Source organism: Pseudophryne corroboree, chromosome 1 (assembly GCF_028390025.1).
Source record: "Pseudophryne corroboree isolate aPseCor3 chromosome 1, aPseCor3.hap2, whole genome shotgun sequence".
Classification (NCBI taxonomy): Eukaryota; Metazoa; Chordata; class Amphibia; order Anura; family Myobatrachidae; genus Pseudophryne; species Pseudophryne corroboree.
The window spans coordinates 1,209,437,029-1,209,462,080 of record NC_086444.1 but is presented as its reverse complement, the minus strand read 5'-3'; the positions used below and the strand labels follow the sequence as shown (position 1 = coordinate 1,209,462,080).

Sequence of the window (25,052 nt, the reverse complement as noted above, 5' to 3'; positions counted from 1 at the left end):
TCAACAAGTTAACGAAGAGAAGGAACACTGTTGCACTCATTACAGGTGTCACTCAAACAGGGACGTGTCTTATATGTGTTTCGTTCAGCGCTTGAGAGGAGTTAATTTATATTACCCCAGCGAGACGGGTATGAGTAATACGGACCGAAATGTGCCATCACAGTTACCCGTATTCCCGCTGATCACTCATTGGAATTCCTCCCATAAAGGCAGGACTTCAATAAACACAAAAAAACTATGTAATATAAGCCAACTCGCAGTAATTAAACCTGTACCAAAATGAAAAGCATGTTTTCCAATGCAACGTAATTAAATTCAAAGCAAACATTCCCTAAAACTATATTTTGCGCAAGTTCCTCATTTTCTCGCTCATCAGATAGCATAGGCCACGGAAAAGAGTAAAGAGATCAGGCCGGAGACATTAACTGAATGACCAGCCACTGGACGTGTGGGCTCTTCCGCAGAAAACCAAGTCACATGGCCACCACCCCAATTGCTAAATGTGTGATGTCATCACAGAAACATAGAATGTGACGGCAGATAAGAACCACTTGGCCCATCTAGTCTGCACCTTTTTTTTAACCATATTTTTATCTCAAACCTTACTTGTTCCTTATTTGTACCTCTACCACCTCTGACGGGAGGCTATTCCACTTGTCCACAACCCCTTCTGTGAAGTAATTTTTCCTCAGAGTTTCCCTGAACCTCCCCCCCTCCAGTCTCAGTGCATGTCCTCGTGTCCTATTGCTTCTCTTAATTTGGAGAATATTTCTCTTCTGCACCTTGTTAGAACCCTTGATATACAGTATTTGAAAGTTTCTCTCATGTCCCCCCTTTCCCTTCTTTGCTCCAAACTATACATATTGAGATTTTTTTAGTCTTTCTGGGTATGTTTTGTGATGTAGGCCAAGTTGCCCTTCTTTGTACAGTCTCGAATGTATTAATATCATTCTGAAGATATGGCCTCCAGAATTGAACACAGTATTCTAGTAGAGGCCGTACCAATGACCTATACAGTGGTTTTATTACTTCTTTCTTTCTGCTGCTGATTCCTCTCCCAATGTAGCCAAGCATCTGACTAACCTTCCTCATTGCTTTGTTATATTGCTCATCATATCACACCAAACCGTGCAGGAGTATATGTGGCAGGGTTACAATCCGTTTGCTTTTAGCAACATCACAACAACTAAAGCATCATTCTTTTACAAGTGTGTCCTGACAGAAAGAGGAAGTAGTATCATTGTGATTTTAGCCTAAAAAGGTTTATTACAAAAAGAATGTAAATGTTGCCATTATATACGCTTAGGAGTTCATTTAGTCAAAACAGTCACCAGCAAAACAAGGGGTTAATGTATTTTGATGGAAGAGGAGGAAATATTTCAGAGGTCTGCTTTCCGTCACATTACCATGATTGGTTATACGGGGATAGCCCTGATCACAGGGGAAATTAACCATTCTTACCGCACAAAGCACCATCAAAGTTTGGCTAGAGGCCAGAAAGGACCATATATTTAGAATTCAAATTCAGTATACATTCCTTATATACAAACAGAAATGATTAGAGCAATACTTCTCCCTAAAACATGCTTAGGAAGATCTCTGTATACATTTGTAGTCTCTGAAAGGAGAAAACGTGTCAACTGTACATAAATGTCCCATAAGGTATACAGTATATGATGACGTAATATAACAATTATATTTCACATCTATATGTGCAGAAAATTATACAATGTTTCATTTAGGAACTATCGTAGGAAAGGAGTTATGGTATTTAATTGGGAGTCGTTAATAGAATTGTTGGACCATAAGGTAATAAAAACTGGTGCGAGTGAGGTCACGTGCTTTCTTGGGCGAAGAAGAAAAAAGTTAACACTGGGAGATATCTTTAAATGTATCATTTTTGGGGGGTTCAGTCTGCTACGGAGAACATTCCACATTCATGCCTTTTCCAGGTGGAAGACTACATAGAGTAAATGAACATGGTCTACCTGTTTCTAGGTTTTATTTGAGCTTTATGTTAATAAACTGTTTTGCATTTATAGCTTTGGATGTTAATGTGTTAACATAATTTTTATTCAAGCAAGCATTGTGACTTTCTGTCACATTAAATCCAATTCAATAATGTACTGTCTGTGTGTTCTTAAATGTCAGATACTGTAGGTTTGGTTTGTAGATCGCTACAATTTGACATGGAATTTTGGAACAGTGGAGGCAATGTCTTGTGTATAATAGAGTGAACTATTAGGGGTGTTAGACTGTTTTAGAAAGATGAGGTGTTGTGTGTGTGTCCAGGTGGTTTTTGTTGCGACAAGAACCTTTAATCCAGCAGTAACTGGCAGTGCAAAGTGGTTTCCTAACAATATCACAGCATTAAACCGATATAACTAATGAATGCCACTAGGCGCTAACCCTGCAAGCACAGGTAGGCAACAGAACATTTTACAACTGGTACTTGCTGGGAATTGTAGTTCAGCTGAAGATTCTTACTGGTTCTGTTCAACAACAAAACTAATATGGCTGAAAATGATGATACGACTTTATTTTTTGGATAAAAAAAACTCCTTTATAAAGTGTTAATCAGACAGGCTATAAATAATGTACACAACAAGGGGTCGTGTAATAAAACGTTACTTACTTTCCGTGATGTATGCAGCAATACGCAACCGGAGCTCTCATTTTCTGCTGAAACGAATACAAAACAAAATAAGAACGTGCAAATTTCACAAACATTCGTGTGACAATCTCTCTCCCGATTCAGGGGCCGATTCTGATTCACAACGCAGCTCCGAATATGGCGGCAACTACAGAATTCCCGCAAACTGTAGTGAACATACGCATCATTGTGCATCTCTAGGTGATTTCTCTCCATACGTGAAATGGGTATTTCTGAGTGTAAACTGGGTATGCGCCGTCTCCCAGGAGTATCCTGGGAGTGATGTGGGCACACATCCAGAGTTGGGTCCTATTCTGAAACGTGCAGATGCTAAACAGTCACCTATATCAGGCGGAACTCTTGCACCAAGCCAAAGGTAGGTGTAAGCGGCAGCACGAGTGACAACAGCTGCGCTTGCAAGCAGAAAACAGTGGGTGGTGCTGTTGTTCCTGCTAGGCAGGATAAGCAGGGCGCTGATGGCATGTGGGGAGTACTGAAGGGGCATGTGGGATGGACCAGGAGGCAATGAAAGGGCATGTTGCTTGGTCTGATGGGCATTGCAGGGGCATATGATGTGATTTGATCTCGAGATGGGAATACGGAGAAGCACTAAAGGGGATATGTGGGGTGATCTGTTGGCATGTGGGGAGTACTGAAGGGGCATGTGGGGTGACCAGGGTGGGCCCTGTTTGGCCCTGAAAGGCATGTTTCTTGGTCTGATGGGCATTGCAGGGGCATACGATGTGGTCCGATGGCATGTGGGGAGGAGACGTGGCCTGAGAGGCTTGGCGGGGCATGTGAGGTGGTTTGTTGGGCCATGAAGGGGCATGTTGCTTGGTCTGATGGGCATTGCAGGGACATATGATGTGGTCTGATGGCATGTGGGGGAGGAGACAGGGCCTGAGGGTTGGTCTGAGAGGCATTGACGGGGCATGTGAGGTGGTCTGTTGGGCATTGGGGGATTGAATGGGAACGATATATTATATATGATTCTATGCCACACATCAGTGCCCGCAATTCATAATAGCTGTAGCAACGCGTCTCATCCAAAATTTTGCCTTTTAAAATGAAACTGTGCCCTCCGTAGTGACCAGCGCACTTGGGTGAACACTATGGTGTGATGTATACGCATGCAGACAGACGCATAGTCGTACTGGCACTCCATTAGCAAATATCTCCTTTTCTAAATGCAGCCGCATATGTAGCTGTGGGCGCCTCTATAATTCATCCCCTCAACGAGCGGAACAAGCAGTATACACATAGACTGGTGCATATTCCTGTAGAGCATGAATCTTACATTTTGAACAATTTCATCCATAAACCAGAAGTGACCAATATCATACAGACAACTCATGGAGTCGGAGGGCCATTTTAATGGGTGCTCTAACACTACTGGCTGAAGCATGGGGCCATTTATGGTGTATTACCATTATTTTCGCTTTCTTTTTTCCAACTAGTAATGAATAATGCATATTGTACATATCGCAGTGGACCAATCACACATACCTACATAGAGCGCTGACAGACGCAATATAATCCATCATTACCAGTCACATGACAGAATATAATAATGGCTACAATGAATGGAAGGGGAGATATTCCCGCTCAGGTTAGCCAGATAAGTGTGACCAATACCCATACAGGTGCTTTGTTGTACACCGGAATTCTTGATTTAATTCCAGTGCGAGCATGCACATCAAGGATCATGTTGCTAGGCAACTGCAATGCTGCAGCCATGTTTACTCCTGACTGCTTAGCAACCATGGCTTTCAATGCAAGGACATTGGCTCTTCCTTCATTATTAAGTTAGACCTCATACAACATCTTTCACGTATACGCACACGCCGGTAATTATAGGCAGTCACTTGACGCAGCAATGACAATATTTTGCACGTCCAAGTATAGAGATGACGGAGTGGTTCTTTAAGGATAATCCTCCGTTTCCTGATGTCTGGCTATAGGGTCCTACTACCCAGATACGAAGGGGTAAATTTACTAAGATGGGAATTCTATTCAAAATGGGGTGTTGCCCATAGCAACCAATCAGATCCCAGGTATTATCTTCTAGAAGGTGCTAGATAAATGATAAGTAGAATCTGATTGGTTGCTATCGGCAACATCCCTAGGAAACAGTTTCCCTAATACTGGATCATCTGCAAGCATGCCCTATAATTTGGCAATGGTGGCACTTTATTGCCCACAATGCTGTATATGATTGGGAAGTGTTACACGGCCAGTGCTGAGAAAAAACAAGGTATGTAGTAATAGTCCAGCGCCTTGTACAAATATCTGCACGCTGACACATTGTCACACAACACAATGGCAGCATTCCAACGACATTCCGCAGAGCAGAGACCGTCGCAGCACTCCTGAGCCCCACACCACCCAGAATTCCTCTGTGGAATAGCAGCGAGGCCTCGCTGAACCCGTCTCATCCACCTCACCGCAGGCAAATCAGAGAATGTGCATCGTATTTGTCACGCTGGCCTGGCAGGTGAGTAAGAGCGCCAGGAAGCACGCTCGCAGAGCAGCACGGGGATCTCTGATGGCTGCCGCGATAAGAGCTCCCACACACGAAGGCGACTGCGGGCGGGGTAACTTGGCACAGAAGTAAGGACACAGGTGGATCTGTGGATAGGTGCTCCTAATGTATGGCAGCACTTAGGTAGGCAGGTGATCCCTATAAACACGCGTATAACGCAAGACAAGTTTCACAGCACAATTACTGCTAAGTGTATAACGCAGAGGAACAGTCTTAGGCTACAGCCGCCATATAACTGTATGTGTATAACGCAGAGGAAGAGTCTGTCGCTACAGCCGCCATATAACTGTATGTGTATAACGCAGAGGAACAGTCTGACGCTACAGCCGCCATATAACTGTATGTGTATAACGCAGAGGAACAGTCTGACACTACAGCCGCCATATAACTGTACGTGTATAACGCAGAGGAACAGTCTGTCGCTACAGCCGCCATATAACTGTATGTGTATAACGCAGAGGAACAGTCTGACACTACAGCCGCCATATAACTGTATGTGTATAACGCAGAGGAACAGTCTGTCGCTACAGCCGCCATATAACTGTATGTGTATAACGCAGAGGAACAGTCTGACACTACAGCCGCCATATAACTGTATGTGTATAACGCAGAGGAACAGTCTGACACTACAGCCGCCATATAACTGTATGTGTATAACGCAGAGGAACAGTCTGACACTACAGCCGCCATATAACTGTATGTGTATAACGCAGAGGAACAGTCTGTCGCTACAGCCGCCATATAACTGTATGTGTATAACGCAGAGGAACAGTCTGAGGCTACAGCCGCCATATAACTGTATGTGTATAACGCAGAGGAACAGTCTGAGGCTACAGCCGCCATATAACTGTATGTGTATAACGCAGAGGGACAGTCTGAGGATACAGCCGCCATATAACTGTATGTGTATAACGCAGAGGAACAGTCTGACACTACAGCCGCCATATAACTGTATGTGTATAACGCAGATGAACAGTCTGAGGCTACAGCCGCCATATAACTGTATGTGTATAACGCAGAGGAACAGTCTGTCGCTACAGCCGCCATATAACTGTACGTGTATAACGCAGAGGAACAGTCTGACGCTACAGCCGCCATATAACTGTATGTGTATAACGCAGAGGAACAGTCTGACGCTACAGCCGCCATATAACTGTATGTGTATAACGCAGAGGAACAGTCTGACACTACAGCCGCCATATAACTGTATGTGTATAACGCAGAGGAACAGTCTGACACTACAGCCGCCATATAGCTGTATGTGTATAACGCAGAGGAACAGTCTGAGGATACAGCCGCCATATAACTGTACGTGTATAACGCAGAGGAACAGTCTGACACTACAGCCGCCATATAACTGTATGTGTATAACGCAGAGGAACAGTCTGACACTACAGCCGCCATATAACTGTATGTGTATAACGCAGAGGAACAGTCTGACACTACAGCCGCCATATAACTGTATGTGTATAACGCAGAGGAACAGTCTGACACTACAGCCGCCATATAACTGTATGTGTATAACGCAGAGGAACAGTCTGACACTACAGCCGCCATATAACTGTATGTGTATAACGCAGAGGAACAGTCTGACACTACAGCCGCCATATAACTGTATGTGTATAACGCAGAGGAACAGTCTGACACTACAGCCGCCATATAACTGTATGTGTATAACGCAGAGGAATAGTCTGACGCTACAGCCGCCATATAACTGTATGTGTATAACGCAGAGGGACAGTCTGAGGATACAGCCGCCATATAACTGTATGTGTATAACGCAGAGGAACAGTCTGTCGCTACAGCGGCCATATAACTGTATGTGTATAACGCAGAGGAACAGTCTGACACTACAGCCACCATATAACTGTATGTGTATAACGCAGAGGAACAGTCTGACACTACAGCCGCCATATAACTGTATGTGTATAACGCAGAGGGACAGTCTGAGGATACAGCCGCCACAAAACTGTATGTGTATAACGCAGAGGAACAGTCTGAGGCTACAGTCGCCATATAACTGTATGTGTATAACGCAGAGGAACAGTCTGACACTACAGCGGCCATATAACTGTATGTGTATAACGCAGAGGAACAGTCTGACACTACAGCCGCCATATAACTGTATGTGTATAACGCAGAGGAACAGTCTGTCGCTACAGCGGCCATATAACTGTATGTGTATAACGCAGAGGAACAGTCTGACACTACAGCCGCCATATAACTGTATGTGTATAACGCAGAGGAACAGTCTGACACTACAGCCGCCATATAACTGTATGTGTATAACGCAGAGGAACAGTCTGACACTACAGCCGCCATATAACTGTACGTGTATAACGCAGAGGAACAGTCTGACACTACAGCGGCCATATAACTGTACGTGTATAACGCAGAGGAACAGTCTGACACTACAGCCGCCATATAACTGTATGTGTATAACGCAGAGGAACAGTCTGACACTACAGCCGCCATATAACTGTATGTGTATAACGCAGAGGAACAGTCTGTCGCTACAGCCGCCATATAAACTGTATGTGTATAACGCAGAGGAACAGTCTGACACTACAGCCGCCATATAACTGTATGTGTATAACGCAGAGGAACAGTCTGTCGCTACAGCCGCCATATAACTGTATGTGTATAACGCAGAGGAACAGTCTGACACTACAGCCGCCATATAGCTGTATGTGTATAACGCAGAGGAACAGTCTGAGGATACAGCCGCCATATAACTGTATGTGTATAACGCAGAGGAACAGTCTGACACTACAGCCGCCATATAACTGTATGTGTATAACGCAGAGGAACAGTCTGTCGCTACAGCCGCCATATAACTGTACGTGTATAACGCAGAGGAACAGTCTGACGCTACAGCCGCCATATAACTGTATGTGTATAACGCAGAGGAACAGTCTGACGCTACAGCCGCCATATAACTGTATGTGTATAACGCAGAGGAACAGTCTGTCGCTACAGCGGCCATATAACTGTATGTGTAGAACGCAGAGGAACAGTCTGACGCTACAGCCGCCATATAACTGTATGTGTATAACGCAGAGGAACAGTCTGACACTACAGCCGCCATATAACTGTATGTGTATAACGCAGAGGAACAGTCTGAGGATACAGCCGCCATATAACTGTATGTGTATAACGCAGAGGAACAGTCTGTCACTACAGCCGCCATATAACTGTATGTGTATAACGCAGAGGAACAGTCTGACGCTACAGCCGCCATATAACTGTATGTGTATAACGCAGAGGAACAGTCTGTCGCTACAGCGGCCATATAACTGTATGTGTATAACGCAGAGGAACAGTCTGACGCTACAGCCGCCATATAACTGTATGTGTATAACGCAGAGGGACAGTCTGAGGATACAGCCGCCATATAACTGTACGTGTATAACGCAGAGGAACAGTCTGAGGCTACAGCCGCCATATAACTGTACGTGTATAACGCAGAGGAACAGTCTGAGGCTACAGCCGCCATATAACTGTATGTGTATAACGCAGAGGAACAGTCTGTCGCTACAGCCGCCATATAACTGTATGTGTATAACGCAGAGGAACAGTCTGACACTACAGCGGCCATATAACTGTATGTGTATAACGCAGAGGGACAGTCTGAGGATACAGCCGCCATATAACTGTATGTGTATAACGCAGAGGAACAGTCTGAGGCTACAGCCGCCATATAACTGTACGTGTATAACGCAGAGGAACAGTCTGAGGCTACAGCCGCCATATAACTGTACGTGTATAACGCAGAGGAACAGTCTGAGGCTACAGCCGCCATATAACTGTATGTGTATAACGCAGAGGAACAGTCTGACACTACAGCCGCCATATAACTGTATGTGTATAACGCAGAGGAACAGTCTGACGCTACAGCCGCCATATAACTGTATGTGTATAACGCACAGAGGAACAGCCTGACACTACAGCCGCCATATAACTGTATGTGTATAACGCAGAGGGACAGTCTGAGGATACAGCCGCCATATAACTGTATGTGTATAACGCAGAGGAACAGTCTGAGGCTACAGCCGCCATATAACTGTATGTGTATAACGCAGAGGAACAGTCTGTCGCTACAGCGGCCATATAACTGTATGTGTATAACGCAGAGGAACAGTCTGAGGCTACAGCCGCCATATAACTGTATGTGTATAACGCAGAGGGACAGTCTGAGGATACAGCCGCCATATAACTGTATGTGTATAACGCAGAGGAACAGTCGGAGGCTACAGCCGCCATATAACTGTACGTGTATAACGCAGAGGAACAGTCTGAGGCTACAGCCGCCATATAACTGTATGTGTATAACGCAGAGGAACAGTCTGTCGCTACAGCCGCCATATAACTGTATGTGTATAACGCAGAGGAACAGTCTGACACTACAGCCGCCATATAACTGTATGTGTATAACGCAGAGGAACAGTCTGACGCTACAGCCGCCATATAACTGTATGTGTATAACGCACAGAGGAACAGCCTGACACTACAGCCGCCATATAACTGTATGTGTATAACGCAGAGGGACAGTCTGAGGATACAGCGGCCATATAACTGTATGTGTATAACGCAGAGGAACAGTCTGAGGCTACAGCCGCCATATAACTGTATGTGTATAACGCAGAGGAACAGTCTGACACTACAGCGGCCATATAACTGTATGTGTATAACGCAGAGGAACAGTCTGTCGCTACAGCGGCCATATAACTGTATGTGTATAACGCAGAGGAACAGTCTGACACTACAGCGGCCATATAACTGTATGTGTATAACGCAGAGGAACAGTCTGACACTACAGCCGCCATATAACTGTATGTGTATAACGCAGAGGAACAGTCTGACACTACAGCCGCCATATAACTGTATGTGTATAACGCAGAGGAACAGTCTGACACTACAGCCGCCATATAACTGTATGTGTATAACGCAGAGGAACAGTCTGACACTACAGCGGCCATATAACTGTATGTGTATAACGCAGAGGAACAGTCTGAGGCTACAGCCGCCATATAACTGTATGTGTATAACGCAGAGGAACGGTCTGACACTACAGCGGCCATATAACTGTATGTGTATAACGCAGAGGAACGGTCTGACACTACAGCCGCCATATAACTGTATGTGTATAACGCAGAGGAACAGTCTGACACTACTGCCGCCATATAACTGTATGTGTATAACGCAGAGGAACAGTCTGAGGCTACAGCCGCCATATAACTGTACGTGTATAACGCAGAGGAACAGTCTGACGCTACAGCCGCCATATAACTGTATGTGTATAACGCAGAGGAACAGTCTGACACTACAGCCGCCATATAACTGTATGTGTATAACGCAGAGGAACAGTCTGACACTACAGCCGCCATATAACTGTATGTGTATAACGCAGAGGAACAGTCTGACACTACAGCCGCCATATAACTGTATGTGTATAACGCAGAGGAACAATCTGACACTACAGCCGCCATATAACTGTATGTGTATAACGCAGAGGAACAGTCTGACACTACAGCCGCCATATAACTGTATGTGTATAACGCAGAGGAACAATCTGACACTACAGCCGCCATATAACTGTATGTGTATAACGCAGAGGAACAGTCTGACACTACAGCCGCCATATAACTCTATGTGTATAACGCAGAGGAACAGTCTGTCGCTACAGCCGCCATATAACTGTATGTGTATAACGCAGAGGAACAGTCTGTCGCTACAGCGGCCATATAACTGTATGTGTATAACGCAGAGGAACAGTCTGACGCTACAGCCGCCATATAACTGTATGTGTATAACGCAGAGGAACAGTCTGACACTACAGCCGCCATATAACTGTATGTGTATAACGCAGAGGAACAGTCTGACACTACAGCCGCCATATAACTGTATGTGTATAACGCAGAGGAACAGTCTGTCGCTACAGCCGCCATATAACTGTATGTGTATAACGCAAAGGAACAGTCTGACACTACAGCCGCCATATAGCTGTATGTGTATAACGCAGAGGAACAGTCTGACACTACAGCCGCCATATAACTGTATGTGTATAACGCAGAGGAACAGTCTGACACTACAGCCGCCATATAACTGTATGTGTATAACGCAGAGGAACAGTCTGACGCTACAGCCGCCATATAACTGTATGTGTATAACGCAAAGGAACAGTCTGTCGCTACAGTCGCCATATAACTGTATGTGTATAACGCAAAGGAACAGTCTGACGCTACAGCCGCCATATAACTGTATGTGTATAACGCAGAGGAACAGTCTGACACTACAGCGGCCATATAACTGTATGTGTATAACGCAGAGGAACAGTCTGTCGCTACAGCGGCCATATAACTGTATGTGTATAACGCAGATGAACAGTCTGACACTACAGCCGCCATATAACTGTATGTGTATAACGCAGAGGAACAGTCTGTCGCTACAGCCGCCATATAACTGTATGTGTATAACGCAGAGGAACAGTCTGTCGCTACAGCGGCCATATAACTGTATGTGTATAACGCAGAGGAACAGTCTGACGCTACAGCCGCCATATAGCTGTATGTGTATAACGCAGAGGAACAGTATGTCGCTACAGTCGCCATATAACTGTATGTGTATAACGCACAGAGGAACAGTCTGACACTACAGCCGCCATATAACAGTACGTGTATAACGCAGAGGAACAGTCTGACACTACAGCCGCCATATAACTCTATGTGTATAACGCAGAGGAACAGTCTGACGCTACAGCCGCCATATAACTGTATGTGTATAACGCAGAGGAACAGTCTGACACTACAGCCGCCATATAACTGTATGTGTATAACGCAGAGGAACAGTCTGACACTACAGCCGCCATATAACTGTATGTGTATAACGCAGAGGAACAGTCTGTCGCTACAGCCGCCATATAACTGTATGTGTATAACGCAAAGGAACAGTCTGACACTACAGCCGCCATATAGCTGTATGTGTATAACGCAGAGGAACAGTCTGACACTACAGCCGCCATATAACTGTATGTGTATAACGCAGAGGAACAGTCTGACACTACAGCCGCCATATAACTGTATGTGTATAACGCAGAGGAACAGTCTGACGCTACAGCCGCCATATAACTGTATGTGTATAACGCAAAGGAACAGTCTGTCGCTACAGTCGCCATATAACTGTATGTGTATAACGCAAAGGAACAGTCTGACGCTACAGCCGCCATATAACTGTATGTGTATAACGCAGAGGAACAGTCTGACGCTACAGCCGCCATATAACTGTATGTGTATAACGCAGAGGAACAGTCTGAGGCTACAGCCGCCATATAGCTGTATGTGTACAACGCAGAGGAACAGTCTGTCGCTACAGTCGCCATATAACTGTATGTGTATAACGCAGAAGAACAGTGACACTACAGCGGCCATATAACTGTATGTGTATAACGCAGAGGAACAGTCTGACACTACAGCCGCCATATAACTGTATGTGTATAACGCAGAGGAACAGTCTGAGGCTACAGCCGCCATATAACTGTACGTGTATAACGCAGAGGAACAGTCTGACACTACAGCTGCCATATAACTGTATGTGTATAACGCAGAGGAACAGTCTGACACTACAGCGGCCATATAACTGTGTGTGTATAACGCAGAGGAACAGTCTGACGCTACAGCCGCCATATAACTGTATGTGTATAACGCAGAGGAACAGTCTGACGCTACAGCCGCCATATAACTGTACGTGTATAACGCAGAGGAACAGTCTGACGCTACAGCCGCCATATAACTGTATGTGTATAACGCAGAGGAACAGTCTGACGCTACAGCCGCCATATAACTGTATGTGTATAACGCAGAGGAACAGTCTGTCGCTACAGCCGCCATATAACTGTATGTGTATAACGCAGAGGGACAGTCTGACACTACAGCGGCCATATAACTGTGTGTGTATAACGCAGAGGAACAGTCTGACACTACAGCCGCCATATAACTGTATGTGTATAACGCAGAGGAACAGTCTGACACTACAGCCGCCATATAACTGTATGTGTATAACGCAGAGGAACAGTCTGAGGATACAGTCGCCATATAACTGTATGTGTATAACGCAGAGGAACAGTCTGACGCTACAGCCGCCATATAACTGTATGTGTATAACGCAGAGGAACAGTCTGACACTACAGCCGCCATATAACTGTATGTGTATAACGCAGAGGAACAGTCTGTCGCTACAGCCGCCATATAACTATGTGTATAACGCAGAGGAAGTCGGTCGCTACAGCGGCCATATAACTGTATGTGTATAACGCAGAGGGACAGTCTGACACTACAGCGGCCATATAACTGTATGTGTATAACGCAGAGGAACAGTCTGACACTACAGCCGCCATATAACTGTATGTGTATAACGCAGAGGAACAGTCTGACACTACAGCCGCCATATAACTGTATGTGTATAACGCAGAGGAACAGTCTGACACTACAGCCGCCATATAACTCTATGTGTATAACGCAGAGGAACAGTCTGACGCTACAGCCGCCATATAACTGTATGTGTATAACGCAGAGGAACAGTCTGACACTACAGCCGCCATATAACTGTATGTGTACAGTCTGTCCTCGCAGCGTAAGGGCATGTATAAATCGGCCTTTAATGTTCAGGACATTCAGCATCAAAGCTCCTTCCTTGTGTATATGACTGTGCAGCGGTGTCCTCATACAACTATCCTCAATATGCCACGCAGCACGATACGTATTAAGGATCTGTGTGCGACCGAGTCTGTATATGGAGCACAATGGAACTTGGCATGGTAAAAAGCTGCGACCGCTGCATTGTAACAATGATGCATTTTTGGGGAATAAAAGACACCCGAGGCTAGCAGAGTCACACAGGGCCTGGCTCGCTGAGAGGGGCTGACATATGCGGACGCATCTGTAATATTTACTTCAGAGTACACATCACATATACAGCAAGGCCCTGCATACAGCGCGTGGCGAGTGTGAACGACACACACACACAGCATATTATATAGGAGAGGCCGCATGCCGCCGTCTTGCACACTTGCCAGCGTGGTGTCTTATCAGTACAGGAAGACATACAGCGCGAGCCCCTTGTGCAGAAGCAGCCAGAGGTGAGGCTGCTGTGTGCATTGTCTCATGGCTCATAAACAGCATTCATGTGAGGAAGCAGCCCTCTATTGTGTGCCGAATGTGTCTCCATCAGCCCCAGACCTCCTGCCGCTAGTCCGTGGTCTCCAGGGAATAGAGCAGGCTCATGCGCACGGAGCGGTGAAACATCTCTGTGCTCTGTATAATAAGGGGGGGCTGCCTACCACAGATGCACAACAACTCACACAATGCTCACTTCGGCACGCACAGCCGTGTACTAGTCCCTACTTCTCTAGACTGACCTTCATACAACAAGCCAGGGCAGAACAGTGCCCACTTGTCAATAATTTACAGGCACAGTCCCAGGTTTTAAGCATCATTACCTGCAACTGCCCCTATTTATCAACACCGGCCTGGAGCGCGGTACACTTTAATATGATACGCCATTTCCAAGGATCTTCTGGTCATTCCCGTGGCTGCGTAACGTCATATTTCTTAAAGTGATTGATTTAAAATTCAACTGTATTCCAAAGAACAAAACCAGAGCATGGATCCCAAATAATCAAGGGCTAAATTATAGGAACCACTGTCATGTGATCACTTAGTCCCCCTGCTACAAGTCTGGCCGGGACTCTACGGATTATATCACCAGCGGAACAGTCACTGGATGGACGCGGCTGTAGTTCTTTGCTAGGTACCAGCGACCGGATCCTGTACACATGAAGCCTGCGCTGTGCGGTAACGCCACTCGGCGCTCACACACTTCCCAGTTAGACGGGCGGGATATGGTGAAAGCAGACACGGAGACACATTATCTCAGCCTGCTGTCTGCATGTGTTCTCCATCTGCCACTACGCAGGGTTAGGAAGAGAATACTGCATTATTTATACTGCGGATTAGTGCCAAGGGTAAACAATGAAAATAAATAAATGGCAGCAAGCTGCGGCAAGCACCCGGATGAGGGCACTGCTCGGGAACCTGAGCGTTGGTGCCTGGGTGCTATTAACCCCTTAGCCCCCAGGAGCGGTTTGTGCTACAACCATCAGACACATTTGTACATGTGGCCCCCTCCCCGGTAAGTTTTACAGATTTACATAGAGGTTAGGACGCAGCACAGAGGAATAAGGTGGTTTCACTAGATAGGAATATACAAGACTTCCTTTGCTATAATCCTGCCCGTAGTTACTGTACAGGTAACGCCCCAGAAAGCCACTCTGAAACGCATTTGCTACTTCCCTAAAAAACCGGGCATAACAAATATGAGCGCTGTACGAGGGGTGTCTGATGGCGTTGTGGTACCGGAAATACAATACAGATTGAGGCTATGTACTGTCACCCTAATACTCATTGACAGATTTATGTTAATTAATTTTATAACCTGCAGAGGTTTGTAAAGGGATTACAGCAGAAATAAATGTGAGGGGCTTGGCACACACACACGCCGTTCCCTCTAAGCAGGGCGATCTGGAAGGGAAAAGGGTTAAAGGGTCTATGTAACGGCAACGCCAAACCCACAGGGTGGAAGCAGGATTTTTACTAGAGTACTATTAACACCATTATCCCCAAATCACTCAGTGTAAAGGGAACGGTGAGCGCAGCCAATAAAACCCTGGGAAAACCACCTTTACCGCACCCAACACCAAAGCCATTAATTGCTAGACAGAAGAGAACGATCACGCGCTGCCAAAAGTGCAAGACGCCCATCTTTAACGTCTCGGGGGGCGACGTCCGCACAGTAGTCATTTTGAATTGTAAGTAGACGTATGACATTAGCTGGACGAGTCTTACTTCTCAGGACTCGTCGAGACATTGGTCAGAGTCTACACTGTTCAGGGGTCAGCGACGGCTGCCTCCATGGTGAGCAATCGTGAAATCATAGAGATAAATGTAAAGTTTTGCACAGTGACCATGAAGACGGCCACCCACCTGTGGTGCTCTGCGGCCCCTCTAGGTTGACGTTCACGAAGAAGCGGATGCTCTCCCCGGATACGATGGAGGAGTGCACAGTATCAAACAGCTCCTCGCCTCCCACTCCTTCCTCTTCTTTGGGGTCGCAGCCATCATCAGTGTCACACTTAAGGTAACCTGCAGATAAAGCAAATAGGTTAGGTGGGATGTGGTGGTCTGGAAGCATATTACAGATCAGTACTTCATACGGCGCCCCTTCTTTATAACACCGGCTCCCACCACAGAGAGCAAAGACGTCCAGTGCTGGACAGACACGCCAACTATACACAGCACCAAGCTACAGTAAATAATAGGCCCGTAGTAAGTAACATGCAAGATCTGGCCGGCATGTTATCTTTCCTCTCAGCGTGGTGACAGCGGACATGTTTCCATGGGTTTTCCTAGGCTTCAAACTGGAGGGGGGACTGGTAGACCCAACACCACACACCGTGAGACAATACAGTTAATTAGGCCTTTTGCTTGCTAATGGCAGAGCTCATCAGACCACTGATTAAACAAAGTACAAAAATCACATTATGAAATCTCCTGAATCCTTCCCAACATCTGTGACTGGACATAATGGCCGAGCTTCAGTGTTGTTCTTCACAGGGAAATTGCGGGATTGTACCGTAGTCGGGGAAAATCCAGCAGCTTTCACAAACAATGACTAAGGGGATCCGTCCGGGAATGGGAAACAGGTTACTTTACACCTTCAGCATATTTTAGGATATGACAAGGGGGTAGATTAAGGTTGAAGCAGCGACACTGTATATAGCCATCACACAACATCACCAAGCACCAGACATCTTCCTCACCCACCAAACCATCCTCAATCCTACCGGTACAGAGAACCAAGTCTCTTCACTACTGTCTTCACCCCCAACCGGTCCCCTTCTCATCTCCTCCAATTGCTCCCACCTGAAAGAACATCTGCACCTAGCTCACCTCTGCCCTGTTACCCTCAGCAGCACAAAATACTTGTTGGGGAGTGTGAGCGAGCAAGCTGCAGTACAAGGCAGGCCGCCGCCGTATTCCTCAGTCGGTTCCGGCATCTCAGCAGCATCACAGTCCCGTTGCGTTGCAAAGCTTCGCTCGCTCACACATCCTTTTACTATTACAATGGTTTGCTCACTTCATTATGTCAAGACATGGCTGCCAGCCAAGCGAGAAATACAGGCCACGCGCAGAGAATTTAACCCTCGCTCAGCTGCAATGTCGGAGTAAAGAGGACACAAATCAAATATATTGTGGCTGAGCCAAATAGCATGCAGACTGTCACTTAATAGAATCTGGTGACATCTCTGTGTGATGAACCAACAGCCGGAACCACTCACCCTCACAACCCGATAAGAAAATCTAATGGAAATTAGATCCTAAGTGTATAGTTACTCCCTGATATTGGCTTTTCTAATGTTTGTTTTCCCCCTTACTAGAAGAGTCTCACCCCCCACCTCCCCTTACTTTGTTCCTCCTATTAGGGCAACACTAGTTCCTTCCACCCACAATCACCGTATTAATGACATAGAATGTGACACTAGTCTGCAGCCTGCATTCATTAGTGCGATATTCAGCATCCTCTTCAGCAATGAGCTCTTGTTTGGGGAAATAGTGTGGAGTCCTCTAATGAGGCTGGCTGTTGCGCGATCAAAGGAGCTCGTTTGCAATTAACATGAATGGCACAACAGAAAGGAAGACAAGTAGGCCAAATATGTGCAGAAAATTTAGTAAAATGTGAGGTCTGAACGCTTTGAAGGTGCTTGGGGGGGAGGCGCAGCGTAGGAGGGTATTCCCAGCGCAGGGAGCGTAGTGTTTGTACACTGCATCTGTATCATTTGCTTAGTGAAATTTATTTTCATATTCTTTCAACTCTCTAATTAACCCCGCAGCGTCCATGGTAGGAATATTTTCCTTAACTCACATATCGCCCAGCATAGCTGTATCCCAGTGCGGAATCTTCATGGTGATAACAGGGGGGAGATATATCAAAGCTTGGAGAGAAATAAAGTAGCAGCCAATCAGCTCTGAACTGCTGTGTCACAGGATGTGTTTGCAAAATGACTGTTAGGAGCCGATTGGTTGGTACTTTATCTCTCGCCAATCTTTGATAAATCTTCCCCAATGTTAGAAAGACCACACAAATCGTAACTGGGAGCTGCTGGACATTCCACAGTTCCACCGTGGTTGTAGTTTATAATTTCACCGATGCTTTGCTATTGTCGGCCGGACTGCTGGAGAGGCCACACTGCTGACTGGATTGTGATAGATGCAGGACACTGGCTAACCCTGGAGACATGCTATAAGGCCGGATGCTCGTTACAGCATTAGGTCTCGTTACTGAGCGACACACAGTACTTGCAGGCTCCATAATCTTGATTGTTTAAATGACCCAGGGGCGCTCCTGTCATTTGCATGACGTACTGTATAATGTGCAAATGTGTCTGAGCCAAAAGGACAAGATAGAAATAGAAGAGGGCGTTCACTTTCCAAACACGTGTAACCTGACGTGGGTGTTCTGCAAAACTATTGCGGTTATTTTCTCCCCCTTTAAATTCGTTTCATTCTTTCAAACAGATACTAAGTTGTTAGGAGTGAAATGGTAATGAGGCGTGAACAGGTTTGGCCCTAGCTGCTATTACACAGGACTGTTCCTGTAGGTATTGCTTTAGGGGCACTGTGAAGAGAAAGGAAATTGTGAATCACGGTTCCTATGTTAGAGGCTATAGACACAGACATCAGCCGATAGAGCGGAGGGGGGACAATTACACAGACAGGTAAACTGCAGGTTGGATAAATAGGGGATCATTTATCAACAAGTAAAAAAAAAAAATCTTTTTGCGTACGTATAACAATAAATCTGGGAGGGGGGAAATTTCAGGATCTGTGAAACAATCAATTGCGATTGCAGATGTATTACAGGCATACTCCGCTGCAAGTGTGATGCAACTGAAACGCGTGGGACTCTGCAGGGGGAGGGCTGTCCTGCGGTACAATCTCTGCACCGGAGGGGAGGGCTGTCCTGCGGTACAATCTCTGCACCTGGAGGAAGGCTGTCCTGCGGTACAATCTCTGCACCTGGAGGAAGGCTGTCCTGCGGTACAATCTCTGCACCGGAGGGGAGAGCTGTCCTGCGGTACAATCTCTGCACCTGGAGGAAGGCTGTCCTGCGGTACAATCTCTGCACCTGGAGGAAGGCTGTCCTGCGGTACAATCTCTGCACCGGAGGGGAGAGCTGTCCTGCGGTACAATCTCTGCACCTGGAGGAAGGCTGTCCTGCGGTACAATCTCTGCACCTGGAGGAAGGCTGTCCTGCGGTACAATCTCGGCACCGGAGGGGAGGGCTGTCCTGCGGTACAATCTCGGCACCGGAGGGGAGTGCTGTCCTGCGGTACAATCTCTGCACCAGAGGGGAGGGCTGTCCTGCGGTACAATCTCTGCACCGGAGGGGAGGGCTGTCCTGCGGTACAATCTCTGCACCGGAGGGGAGGGCTGTCCTGCGGTACAATCTCTGCACCGGAGGGGAGGGCTGTCCTGCGGTACAATCTCTGCACCGGAGGGGAGGGCTGTCCTGCGGTACAATCTCTGCACCGGAGGGGAGGGCTGTCCTGCGGTACAATCTCTGCACCGGAGAAGGGGGCTGTCCTGCGGTACAATCTCGGCACCGGAGGGGAGGGCTGTCCTGCGGTACAATCTCTGCACCGGAGGGGAGGGCTGTCCTGCGGTACAATCTCTGCACCGGAGGGGAGGGCTGTCCTGCGGTACAATCTCTGCACCGGAGGGGAGGGCTGTCCTGCGGTACAATCTCTGCACCAGAGGGGAGGGCTGTCCTGCGGTACAATCTCTGCACCGGAGGGGAGGGCTGTCCTGCGGTACAATCTCTGCACCGGAGAAGGGGGCTGTCCTGCGGTACAATCTCTGCACCGGAGAAGGGGGCTGTCCTGCGGTACAATCTCTGCACCGGAGAAGGGGGCTGTCCTGCGGTACAATCTCTGCACCGGAGGGGAGGGCTGTCCTGCGGTACAATCTCTGCACCGGAGGGGAGGGCTGTCCTGCGGTACAATCTCTGCACCGGAGAAGGGGGCTGTCCTGCGGTACAATCTCTGCACCGGGGAGGAGGGTTGTCCTGCGGTACAATCTCTGCACCGGGGAGGAGGGTTGTCCTGCGGTACAATCTCTGCACCGGGGAGGAGGGTTGTCCTGCGGTACAATCTCTGCACCGGGGAGGAGGGTTGTCCTGCGGTACAATCTCTGCACCGGGGAGGAGGGTTGTCCTGCGGTACAATCAGTTAGTGGACAGAGAACCACAATGACAGAATAGTGAAAGGGTGCGTTACTCTGCTCCAGGATAAACCGTAAGTAGGCAAAATATACGCCTATGGGTTTTTCTGACATTTCTAACAATGAAATCCTAAGCCTTCATCAGAAGAGACGTGACTGCTGTGCAAGGCTCTTGTAGAGGCACCTGGGAACTGCACATAGTGATTTTCAAATAATACACTGGAGATTTATTTTTATAACCTGGCATTGTGGGAGTGGTATGAAGCAATGCCTGACTTGGCATAACACAGTGTTCTAGTTCATCAGCATTCCCCTGGTATTGGCCCATCTGTATGGATACCAGCACAGGTGACGGTATGAGTGTCGGCTCTGTAGAACCGGGCAGATCAGTGATGCAGGGAGGATTGCTCCAGAGGACAGAGAATCAGACAGCATCCTCCCTTTATATGTCCCTTCCCTGACAGCACAAAACAGCAGGAGGCAGATTCTCTGTGCGATATGCTGCAGACAGGACTAGAGACCGCCCGGGGGACCAGCACCTACAACCTGACGTGGAGCTGGGGAGGAAGAGTTAGGCTGTTACACAAAGTCATCTCGCAGATCAACCTCGTGTCACGCTCACCTGCTTTACCGCCGGGATCAGAAATTATTATTATATATATATATATATAAAGACTGTCAGTATGGCGTGTTCTATTAAGGAGATGTCCCTCTTTACTTGTGTAGATTAACTAAGGAATTGACATTTTATCCGTTGAACCCAGCACTATACTGATCTGACCGTCTTTACCCATTATATATCCTATATGGAGCTACACTTTACGTGACCATATTTACATTATGGATTTATTTGTCTGAAACCTTTTTGAACAATCATCTATAGCGACATTCATGCCAGTCTTCAGAAAGATCTCTTTGTGGAATCGAAACGTCGACATTGATGGCAGTATACGAATCAAGTGAATAAAAGGAACTTTTTACCAATTAAGTTTATGAGTGAGTGCCCTATTCCAACAAGTGGATACTTCCGTGTATTTGGGTGGACCCTGACCAAGGGCCCATTGGGAGCACCCTACAGTTGTCTTGTTAAGCGGATGAGAGTGCAGGACTTTTGGGAATATATATATATATATATATATATACATACATACACACACACACACACATACACCTGTATATATACACACACACATTTTTTTTTATTTTTACGTTTTGTTTTTTTTCTTCTTTTCCTCCTCTTGATCAGACCTTAAATAACTTGTAATAAAGGAAGTGGGCACTGAAATACACACAAACAAACGCAGAAGGGAAGATAAGGGAATAAATACAATCAAAATCCCGTGTTGTTCTGTAAGACAGCTTTAGAGTAGCTCCCTAACTCCGTCACACAGGCCTGTGCGCCCAGCGCCAAACCAGCACTGCAACATGCCTGCACAGCCCAATACTCGGTGCAAAGATCTGCTGCCTCATCGGTGAGTGCGATTCCCTCCCCTGCACCAGCTGTGACCGCGTGTGGCGCAGTGTGGCCCAGCAGGGGAGAGTGCAGGGAGACACTAGAGTGGGAGGAAGGAGGGGGGTTGTACTTTAAGTGCTGTGAGCAATGAAGACATTGCTGGAAGAGACTCAAGTACAATTGCAGCTCTCTGCCAGAACTCGTTGTAGTACAAAAGCAGATTTATATCCCAGTGCTGGTGCGCGTAGCGACACTAGCCAGGATATTTCCATGCTGCCCGCTGGTAGCTCTCTGGGACAAGGGGGCAAAGTGCAGAACTGATGGCTGCGCAGGTTTGCAAGCAGTTGCAAAGCGGAAATATATTCCAAAGGGCTCTTGATGGCGAGCGCAGTCAATGTGGGCAATATTGGGGAACACAGAAGAAGATTAGCCACGTATCCCGTGCAGCACCATGAACGCCAAATATAACGTAAACGCCCCTGTCTGTGCTTATTGCCAACTCACACGCAATGCATCGTTACTAAAGCCTTTACCGCATGATGTCAACCAGACGCATTTCACGTTGTAAACAGACGCATTGCAATCCATCACCAAAACGGTTTAACAACAAAACGCTGACGACCGCCAGCAAAACTCATTATGAAGTCACATCTTACACTACCAAGTTAAACGATCAGAAACATTTATCTGACTTCCATTCAATACTTTCCAGTTTGTTTGATTACACAACGAGCACAAATCCGCTGGTGTGTTACTGCCGCTTTAGACAGCAGACGAACAGGAGTAAGAAGGAACACAGCCGAGACATTCCAGGGAAGGATTTGCATATAGTAATCTAAATTTAGATATTGATGCTGCAACGGAGATGAAAAAGCCGCTCCACCTGTTTGCAGAGGCACATGGATAGTAAAATAGGAAGTTCCATGTGTAAGTACATATGACAGCTCCAACGCGGTTACACCCACATGGGCAGTGTGTACGCTTACAGAGCAATTATTAAATAGAGCAAAGGGCAATTCCAGCATTAGTCACCAAAACCAGTGTTGTGACTGCAAGCAGTGTGATTCTGTACATGATACTGGAAGGATGCCATGCCGGTGTAAACGTGTCAATATCCGAGGTGAAAAATAAAGCACAAAAAATCATAATTATGTAATAACTCAAAACGCCAGAAGGCAAATGTGTATGAAATGTTGTATCGTAAATCTCTTAAAACTGCAGCACTGACTAAAGGAGATTCATTGAAAAAAAAAAAAAAAAAAGGGTTGAAATGTTGCTGGAATATATATATATATATATATATATATAATATGTGCTGTGACAAATTCGAGAACTACTGAACCCGATTTTGATTGGGTTTTCACTGGAATGTTCCTTGAGATCCTCTGAGTAACACAGGCTATGAATCATCTCGCTAGCAAGTTAACTGGCTAATGGCCCTCATTCCGAGTTGATCGCTCGCTGCCGATTTTCGCAGCGGAGCGATCAGGTTAAAAAACGGCGAAACTGCGTACGGGCCGCAGGGCGCACGCGCGACATACTTTCACACAAAAGTATGCAGTTTTACACAAGGTCTAGCGACTCTTTTCCGTCGCTCTGTTGATCGGTGAGTGATTGACAGGAAGTGGGTGTTTCTGGGTGGTAACTGTCCGTTTTCCGGGAGTGTACTAAAAAACGCAGGCGTGTCAGGTGAAAACGCAGGCGTGCCTGGGGAAACGGGGGAGTGGCTCGCCGAACGCAGGGCGTGTTTGTGACGTCAAAGCAGGAACTAAACAGACTGAAGTGATCGCTAGGTAGGAGTAAGTCTCGAGCTACTCTGAACTGCACAATCATTTTTTGTAGCAGCGCTGCGATCCTTTCGTTCGCACTTCTGCTAAGCTAAGATACACTCCCAGAGGGCGGCGGCCTAGCGTTTGCACTGCTGCTAAAAGCAGCTAGCGAGCAACTCGGAATGAGGGCCATTAAGTGAACAAAATAATAAACACATCTTATGGTCTCTGTCGTCGTGCCGCAGAGCAGGTAATGCGAGGGTTGCAGGCACACATGGGTAATGCGGCATATAATAATGGGGCACCCCCTGTCATTTAGGAAAATGTTAATTTTATTCAAGTGCAGCAACACAGCGTGCAAAGGCGTCGCGGAGGATAACGGCTAAGGGGGCACCAGTCAGTGTCATGGGGTGCAGCGCGTTGAGGAAGCTAGTACCGTTTGCCAGTCACCTGCATTGCTGCATACTAGAACGCCCCCTACCCAGTACCGGCACTCGTCTTTGTACACTGTGCTGCTCTTTTATAATATACAGGTTTTCCTAAATGGCAGGGGGGAACATGTGGGCGCATTACACTATAACACGCATGTCACATGTGCGGTCTAGTCCAGGCTATGCAGAAAGAGACATCAACAAGTGTAATAATAAGAATTTACTTACCGATAATTCTATTTCTCGGAGTCCGTAGTGGATGCTGGGGTTCCTGAAAGGACCATGGGGGAATAGCGGCTCCGCAGGAGACAGGGCACAAAAAAGTAAAGCTTTACTAGGTCAGGTGGTGTGCACTGGCTCCTCCCCCTATGACCCTCCTCCAGACTCCAGTTAGGTACTGTGCCCGGACGAGCATACACAATAAGGGAGGCATTTTGAATCCCGGGTAAGACTCATACCAGCCACACCAATCACACCGTACAACTTGTGATCTAAACCCAGTTAACAGTATGACAACAGAAAGGGCCTCTTAAAGATGGCTCCTTAACAATAACCCGAATTAGTTAACAATAACTATGTACAAGTATTGCAGATAATCCGCACTTGGGATGGGCGCCCAGCATCCACTACGGACTCCGAGAAATAGAATTATCGGTAAGTAAATTCTTATTTTCTCTATCGTCCTAAGTGGATGCTGGGGTTCCTGAAAGGACCATGGGGATTATACCAAAGCTCCCAAACGGGCGGGAGAGTGCGGATGACTCTGCAGCACCGAATGAGAGAACTCCAGGTCCTCCTTTGCCAGGGTATCAAATTTGTAAAATTTTACAAACGTGTTCTCCCCCGACCACGTAGCTGCTCGGCAGAGTTGT

At 46.7% G+C, this 25,052-nt stretch overlaps 1 protein-coding gene across 5 annotated transcripts in view; it reads right to left on the bottom strand.

The window, feature by feature from the left end:
- The window catches only part of SLC4A11 (solute carrier family 4 member 11), a 171,452-nt gene that overhangs the window by 72,167 nt on the left and 74,233 nt on the right, over positions 1–25,052 (bottom strand). For 4 of the 5 annotated variants that reach the window (XM_063925343.1, XM_063925345.1, XM_063925347.1 and 1 more), the window contains exons 3-4: positions 16,232–16,390; positions 2,636–2,682 (exon numbers count right to left, since the gene is read on the bottom strand). In XM_063925343.1, the coding sequence (XP_063781413.1) occupies positions 2,636–2,682; positions 16,232–16,390 (206 nt within the window). The remainder of the gene's footprint in view (positions 1–2,635; positions 2,683–16,231; positions 16,391–25,052) is intronic. The other variant, XM_063925344.1, reaches the window with a different exon arrangement.